Raw genomic sequence first — 8,430 nt, 5'->3', positions numbered from 1 at the left:
AAATCACTGGAAAAAACCCTAACTGACAAGATGTGCCCCAGCAAGCTGAGAAAATATTTTTAAGAGGGGAGGCAGGACATGTCACATCTAGTGAATGACAACTACTTGTATATCTCCCATGATGAAAGGACCTTAAAGAACTTGTCCATCATAATAAGAACCAAAGAAGAGAAGTGTAGTTGAACAGGAAAAAAAGGAAACACAGTTATTGAAGTAAAAACCCGCTACTGCATGGCCTCTGACCTTGGGATTGTGAACAAAACTCTGGGAATTTTAACTTCATTGAACACGGTTTGCAACAATCATTAGCCAATACTCAAAGGTAAACATTTGAAGCAAAAATATGTTGCTGGATCATCAAGCTAATACTAGAAATTCAAACTTCAACTCAGAAAACAAAATACATGACAGGGGAAAAAAATATTGCCACAATATCTTTGACCATAGGCAACTATAATTCTACAGTGTCAACAACAAAGCGATGCGAGACATTATTGTGACTATCCTAAGTTTACACAATATATGCAGACAGAGTAACAATTTCTCAATAGATAGCCTTCCTAAATGATACACCAGTTCCAGAAGCAGCTTACCATAAACACAAAATTGATTTGCTTGCAAGTCCAGATGTTATGATGAACGAAATCAACAGGACCAGACAATCAATTAAAATCAGCACCCATTTCCTTGCGTTTCAACTCTAATGCCATCTGATCATTCTCAAGTTTCATCCTCTCATTTTCCATCCTCAACTTTTCTAGTTCACGGTCTCTTTTCTTGCTAAATCTTTGCCACTTAAAGCGCTGTTTTTCCAACTCCAACATCTCTTGTTGAATTTGCAGCTTCCGTTCTTCTAACTGAAGGGTGCGGGATTCCATCCACTGCTTCTGCAACCAAACTGCTCTTGCACTCTCACTTGAGACTTGATTCACATCAACCTGGGCAGCCAGTGGATGATAAGAAGAAGACCCTTTATTAGGCTCCCGAGATGAATTCCCAAAACAAGCATCTTCATGGCCCTGGCCCTGTCTGGGCCTCTTTGCAGAGCCCCCTAAAACCCCATGTATGCCCCTGCAATCCCCATGTGAAGCATGATTATCCTCAAATTCATCATGATCATCAGTTTCAATCTCTTGATCATCTTCATCAAGATCATCATGTTGGTGCCTCCTTGCATCATCATTATCATGATCATCTCTACTTCTTAGAGCCAACTGTAAGGAACGCTGCAAAGCTGGATCATGAGGCAGGTGCAACCTATTTCCATTGTGATAGGAACACATTTCTTCATAGAAAAGATGCTTTGAGTTTAATATCTTCCTAACATCATCTTTCTCCTTTTCTGTTAAGTAATCTATAACATCCAAAAGTGCAGGGTTTTCCACAACCTGACAAGAAGTGCCCCTCCCAAGCATATCATTGAGCCTTTTATACCTTTTATTAAGGTCATTGAATTTATCCTCACACTGCTGTGGAGAAACATGGAAGCCCCTTTCAGCCATGACTTTTGAAATTGATTTCCACTTTCCCTTTTTCTGCAAAACAGTGAATTTCCTACGCATCCCACCACCACAATCTGAAGTCCCGTCCTCACCTATATAAGACACGGCAGTTATCAAGAGCCTAACCATCTTATCAGTCCACTTAACACGCTGCCACGGCGTCCCCTTTTTCCCCGTGATTGCATCATTGTGACCATCAGCTCCTTCTTCAGTATAGCTTGGCTCATCTTCATCACTGACTGAATTTTTTCCCCTATCTCCTTTATTGTAATCAGTCATGGAAATGTTTTGATCAGAGTTGTGCATGAACCCCATCGTAAGTGGAAAACCTTCTTCAACCGAGGTGAGGGTTGAAGATCCTTGCCGATGGAGGTGGTGGTGGTGGTGGTGCATAGTGTGCGGATGCTGTGCTTGATGATGAACTCTCATTGATCCTTGCAAGTCAAGGCCTCCAAAAGGAGCCCCGCCTGGAACCATACCTCCTTGTGACAAATTCCCTTCCATGTTTTTTTCGACAACAATTTAGATCGCTCCTATAAACCCATTGCCCCCTTTCGAATCAACATCTTGGCTATGCAAAAAAAACAATCGATAACAGTATATGGTTTTCACCTAGAGGAAGCCAAAATAAAGCAAACCCAATTCTTATTTTTTCCTTCTCTAACTACCTAGATAATCAAGCACGAATCTTCAATTCGCAGAAGGCAAACAGAATCGTAAACCCATCTCCAGAACTCATAAACTTCAGAAAAAAAACTGAAATACTCACCAAGATAACCACTTCCAAAATTCAAAATAATGAAATAAAAAAGCACCGGGACATTCAAGAACAACTAAACAAAACAAAACAAAAAAGAAAGCCATGCTCAAGTGTTATCAGAAGCAAAGACACTTATCTGCGATAAGGTAACAAAAAAAAAAAACCGTGAAGCAACAGAGTATGTTGTCCCAAAACCAGGTCGAGAATCCAGGACTTTAGATCTCAGAAACCTCTCTCCTGTCTTTCTCGGAGTGTCATTGTTTACGATGCTACTACAATGCGTCCAGTTTGCACACAAAAAGTTTTAGGCAGGTTCAAAGAACGGAATTATACTTTGGGTATTCTTTATTCGTGTCGCAGTCAGCAATGTTCCTTATATATATATATATATATATATATATATATATTTTGTTACTTGTCCATCAAATACGTGTTTATATAATATTTTTTTCTTGTAATTAAATCCAAAATGATAAAGTCGAAACAAAATCCAAGATGATCGATGTCATAACCATGTGTCCTTTTTAATATTTTTTTTAAAAAAAAGAGTAGAGCCAACAAAATTGTAAGCCATGCCACATAATTGGATCCTAAATATTTTAATCGCAATTGGACATGCAACTTGGAGAAATTCATGGGGCAGCCTATTCTTTTCTAATACGAAATGACAACAAAAGTGTTTAAAGTTTGATGATTACACTCTTGTCTTCAGATGAATTGCCAGTACCAAGGGAGGGAGGGAGACATTTGTGGGTTCCTTTGTATTTTTCTTAAGAATGAGAAAATAGATATAAGACCAAAATACGTTACTTTTCGCTGGGAAAAAAACAAAAAATGTAAGAATACATGGAGGTCTTCTCTATAATCCTGTGGCAATGAAAAAAAAATATATATGTATACTATCAAACCATGATTTACTGGAGCCCACGTCAACGAAATTACATGTGTGGTTATAATTTTATTACACGTGTAGCTCGTGATTGACCATTCTTTTCTACTATTTGGGAAGGTGGAAGATAGCTGATATTAGTATCTTTGAAAATATTTTTGAAAATTTTAATTTTTTTTATTTTTATCTCAAATTAGTATTATTTTTATATTTTTAAATAATTTTAATGTGATGATAATATTAAAAATAATTTAAAACAAAGTTATACTACTATACACCTCTTAACATGTTTTTGAAAAATATAAGACCCACTCAATACATGCCTTCGTTCTTTTCCTCCTTTCTTTTTTGTCTTCAGGATTTAGTAATACTTCAGTTATGAGTCAATTAATTTTAAAATTTATGTGATTTGACACATGGATATAAAAAAATATAATCCTTAATGGGCCTTGGACACAATATGATGGAACAGAAAAGAAAAGGGAAATATGTATGTATGTATGTAATTCAAATACATTTTAATTTATTAAAGTTACACAAATCTTCATATCTCATCCACATTTAGTGGACGTACAAGAGATTTATGTATCCACTTTTTAAGATGAACTCATGAGCAATATATGTAAAGGGAAAAAAAATAGAGTTTGCAAATAGTTTCTTAGATATGCTATTTATTTATGTCGTAATAAAGTAGTTACGGTATATTTCAAAACACCTGGTTTTTGCCCCACGCTAGTATGAAGTTCACATCAAGAATAGTTTGAATGTAAGAATATTGTTTATGCGGCAATAAGCTATTTGCTAATTTTATTAAATTCTATCTTAATTTTTTTGTTTACTTGGCTTGTTATTAAATAAGCTATTTGCTATTTGTATAAAACATTTTTACATGGCCTAATTGACTTTATATGTTAGGACATTACTGGGATAATTAATAAAAAAATATAATTTAATTTTAAAAAAAATATAAAATAATATTATTTTTTTAATAAAACTAGTGACATTTTATATTAACTTGATTCCCATAGCTTAAACCACTAAACTTGTCATTTAAGTCATGGGTTTTATTAGGGTTAAAAATTTTATTTTTTTAACTATGTTTTACTTAATAATATAGTAATAGACACTCGCAAAATTACATATTTATAAAGTATTATGATATTTATTTAAAAATTACAATAACATTGTAAAAAATAAAATAAATTATAAAATTCAATTTAAAATTAATCAAATGTTAGAGAATAAATTTAAAAAGAAAAAAATCTTAAAAAATCAATTAAAAAAAAAGATGAAGTTCTAAAACAAAAAAATTATTTGCACATTGTTATTAAACACAACTCAGCATGTCAAACTTTAAATCTTTTTACTTAATTCCCTACCCAACTCGAGTTTAGGATTAATCATGTAGGATTTGCTTTCGTGTGACATGATATATTTAAAAGTAACCCAGATAAATGGTAAAAACATGATTTTGTTATAAAAAAAATTTAAGATAATACTTTTTTTTTAGATATTAAGAAAATAACATTATATCAACTTAAACTTTGAGGTTTTACTCGTCAAACTTGCAATCTTAACAATGGACTCTAACTCTACTAAGTTTAAAAATTTTATTTGTTAAACAATTTTTTTTTCTAATGATACAATAACAAAAATAAACACTTGTAAAATTAAACATCAATTAAATACCATAATATTTATTTGAGATTACGAATAACCTTGTAAAAAAAATGAAAATAAATTATAACAATCAATTTAAATTTTTAAAAATATTAATGGATGAAGTTGAAAGGAAAAAAAATCAAAAAGCATTCAATGGAAAGAATAAAAATCTAGAGAATATAAATAAATAAATAAATATTGAATTTTATCTATGAATAAAGACAGAAAAGAAAGAGAGAAGAGAAGTCCACCTCCCATCAATAATGAAGTTGGTGGGAAAAACCCAGCTTTTTTAACTTAAGTTTATTTTTATTTTTGTTATTGAAAGTGTTTTTGTAAAAGATTTTTTTTTATCTTGTTTCATATTATTTTTTAATAATTTTAGATTGTTTTGACATGCTAGTATATAAAATAAACTTTAAAAAATAAATAAAAATATTATTTTAATATATTTACAAGTAAAAAGTATTTGGAAAAGTATTTACTATCACATTATCAAACAAATTCTTGAATGGTTTATTATGAACAATGAAGTTGGCGGGAAAACCTAACCTTTTCGAACCAATTTATTTTTGGTGTTGAAAGTATTTTTGATTTTTTTTTTATTTTAATATTTTTTTTAAATTTAGATTATTTTGATGTAATGATGTTAAAAGTAATTTTTAAAAAATATAAATATATTTTAATGTATTTACAAGTAAAAAATACTTTAAAAAACAACTATTATCACAATATAAAACCCTTTTAACATAGCAATTAATAATTATTTTAGTACAATATATTATTTTTAATTAAGTTGTAATCCTTTTCTCATACAATTAGGTCTAAAAATATTTTTTAAAAAAGGGAGAAAAGTCAGTTTGTAAAAAAAGAAGTTAAAAAAGGCACCAAATCAGAAAGAAAGAAATCGAAGGATCTCAAAATTATCAGGGCTACTCCTTGAATAAAATAATTTCTTTATTCCAATTCAGCTGCTATTATTGAAATGAGAATTCAACGTCCCAGCATTTTTACTCAGGAATAAAATAATAACAGCAGCATTTTTCTTTTGCAGGCATGTTGTCAAACAAGGCATGCAAAACCCCTCACGTTTTTTTCAGGCCAGCAGCCAAAGTTTAATAGTTTTCTTTTCAAGATAACTTCTCCAGTACTAGCAGCATGCCTAGTAGTAAGGAAAAAACGCAAGCGGCAATTTTTTTTGTGGTTAAAGTTAATTTTTTTATTGTTATTTTATTATTTTGATGGGTTGATGTTAAAAATAAATTTAAAAATAAAAAATATTATTTTAATATATTTTTAAATAAAAAATAATTTACAAAATAATATCTACTAAAATATCAAATTGTACCGAAAACATTTCAATTTATCACCTTATTTTTCTCTTTCTTTTATTTTTATTTTTATTTTAGAAATAAAAAATTACTTACTAGGATACTGGGCCCGATTTGTAAGGAAATAAGGCCCAAAAAGGAGAACGAGAAACCTGGAAGCATAGTGGGTGAAGGGCCGAAAGGCTACCCAATGAAACCCCAGAGAAAGAAGGATTAAAATCCTTTCAAAGAAAAAAAATGGTAGGCGCCCCAACATTAATTGGAGCGCTAGACCTAAAAAAGACACAGAGCGAGCTAGAAAGGAAAAGAATGGCAAGCGAAGAAGAGAGTGCGGTAAAAGAGCCATTGGATCTCATCAGACTTAGCCTGGACGAGCGTATCTACGTCAAGCTCCGCTCTGATCGTGAACTTCGCGGAAAACTCCACGTACGTGTCTCTACTCTCTTCTACATGTACCCCCATTTCTATTTATTTATTTACATACAACAATGTCGTTTTGGAGAATTTAATTACGGGAAACCTAGATTCTCGATTCTTTTTAACGCCAACGGAATATTCTCAATTCTCTTTGTGTTGCTGCGTGGACTGTGGTGTTTCTCTTAGGGTTTTAGCTACATGTTTTAATCTGATTTTGCAGGCGTATGATCAGCATTTGAATATGATTCTCGGGGATGTTGAAGAAATTGTTACTACAGTCGAAATCGACGATGAAACCTATGAAGAGATTGTTCGGGTATGTTATGATTTCACTTTTAAAAGCTTTTTTCCCCCCTTAATGTTTGTTAGGTAGTAAACGCAGAACATGCATGCCTCAGTGTCTAGTATTGAATAAGTGGAAGGGGTCTTACTATGGTGAGCATTGGAAACTCGAATTGTTAACTCTAGGAATTTTATGGGAAGCACCTATTATTGCGTAAAGATGATAGGATTCACTTAAATATGAATGATGATGGCTTGGCTAAGTGGTATATTTCGAAGGCTTGCAAGTTATATAGGGTGCTGGCTGTTCATCGATGTCTGTTGCTGCCTTTACATCAAATAGTAAAGTTTTCCTTCGAATCACATCTTTTCATTGAAGATTGGAGGCATGTACCTGTATATCATAAATGTTTACATGCATTATCGGATTTGTGAGAAGGCAGACATGAAATCGATCTTATAGTTACAGATTCATATTGGAGGAAGAATTGTTATTAGTATTTGGAGGACGCCTGCAAATTCTTCATCAGAAAGCATCTCATATTTTCTGTTCTGCTATGCACAGGCACTTTGATACCACTTTATTAGCTTTTACAGCTCACTGGTATTCTTAATAGCCATCATAGAAAGCAACCTAGGGTAATCGTAGAAATACCAAGTCTCCATTAGGCGCACATTCCAAAGAAGTGGAAAAAGTAACTTTTGAATGAAGAATTTTAGGAACTACGCTAAAGATCGGAATATCTTAAAGAAAACAAAAGATGTAGAAACAGGGTTGGTTCAAAGGAAACTAAGCGAAACTTGGAGCTCCAAAGTTAAAAATAAAAATGATATTACAATTTCATATGAAGATTCTGTTTATAAAATGAAGTATAACTAAGCAATGAGGGGCCACTACTTCTGAGTGCAAGTAATCCATTTGCTATTATAGTACTTATTCAGGTGCCTACCTTTTTTCCTTTATCTTCTGTTTCAGGCTACAAGGCGAACAGTGCCTTTCCTATTCGTTAGAGGAGATGGTGTCATATTGGTCTCTCCTCCATTGAGGACAGCTTAACTTGGAGGATGAAATTCAATGTGCAATCTTCAGGAAGAGAAATCTACTTCATCATCTGTTGTTTACACTGCCATTGCTGTGCTTTAGAACCTGCCCAAGCCTAGTTTGCATCATATTATTAACGTAGTTTGGGGTAAAGATTGCGGAATAGCGTACAATTTTAGATCGTTTTGTGATTGACATGACTTCTAAATTTGGACTCATTTGTGCGAGTTGCCAAGCCGAAACTTTGTTTTAGGGAAATATATATTATGGAGCAACGTTGTCAGAATCTGGCTACTCTGTTTGAACTCCATTGACTCGAAGCTGATTGACCATCATTCAGCGGATCTGACGGGCATACTGGCTACCAGGATTTAGGAATAGGGCCGCAACTGTACTTCAGGTAGACTGAATGAATCAGATGCTCCAAGTTTGGTCTTCTTTCTTGTGTTCCTGTTTATGGCTCGGTTACCCGCATTTCTAAGCCAAGCAGACATGCTTCCATGGCAGGGCATGGTGATAAGGATGTAGTTGTTTTTTAAAATATT

At 32.9% G+C, this 8,430-nt stretch overlaps 2 protein-coding genes across 2 annotated transcripts; one reads left to right on the top strand and one right to left on the bottom strand.

Moving 5' to 3' along the window:
• Window positions 1-282: 282 nt before the first annotated feature.
• On the bottom strand, window positions 283-2,598 carry LOC105138468 (uncharacterized). The gene has a single exon (XM_011044547.1). The coding sequence runs from the start codon at window positions 2,004-2,006 to the stop codon at window positions 663-665; it is 1,344 nt and encodes a 447-aa protein (XP_011042849.1). The 5' UTR covers window positions 2,007-2,598; the 3' UTR covers window positions 283-662.
• Window positions 2,599-6,373: 3,775 nt separating this feature from the next.
• LOC105138467 (U6 snRNA-associated Sm-like protein LSm3) lies at window positions 6,374-8,174 on the top strand. Its single transcript, XM_011044546.1, has 3 exons — window positions 6,374-6,570; window positions 6,782-6,877; window positions 7,820-8,174. Exons 1-3 carry the CDS (start codon window positions 6,382-6,384, stop codon window positions 7,898-7,900), a joined length of 366 nt encoding a protein of 121 aa, XP_011042848.1. The 5' UTR covers window positions 6,374-6,381; the 3' UTR covers window positions 7,901-8,174.
• Window positions 8,175-8,430: the final 256 nt, after the last annotated feature.

The sequence above is a fragment of the Populus euphratica genome, unplaced genomic scaffold, assembly GCF_000495115.2.
Source record: "Populus euphratica unplaced genomic scaffold, PopEup_1.0 scaffold181.1, whole genome shotgun sequence".
In the NCBI taxonomy this organism is placed as follows: Eukaryota; Viridiplantae; Streptophyta; class Magnoliopsida; order Malpighiales; family Salicaceae; genus Populus; species Populus euphratica.
This window is presented reverse-complemented; position numbering and strand designations above follow the sequence as displayed.

What these genes read in the sequence shown, in the direction of transcription:
- LOC105138468 (XM_011044547.1), bottom strand. Translation starts at nt 2,006, where the DNA reads ATGGAAGGGAATTTGTCACAAGGAGGTATGGTTCCAGGCGGGGCTCCT.
- LOC105138467 (XM_011044546.1), top strand. Translation starts at nt 6,382, where the DNA reads ATGGTAGGCGCCCCAACATTAATTGGAGCGCTAGACCTAAAAAAGACA. An exon ending in AACTTCGCGGAAAACTCCAC is followed by an intron (nt 6,571 to 6,781) that starts GTACGTGTCTCT and finishes CTGATTTTGCAG; the next exon opens with GCGTATGATCAGCATTTGAA. An exon ending in CCTATGAAGAGATTGTTCGG is followed by an intron (nt 6,878 to 7,819) that starts GTATGTTATGAT and finishes CTTCTGTTTCAG; the next exon opens with GCTACAAGGCGAACAGTGCC.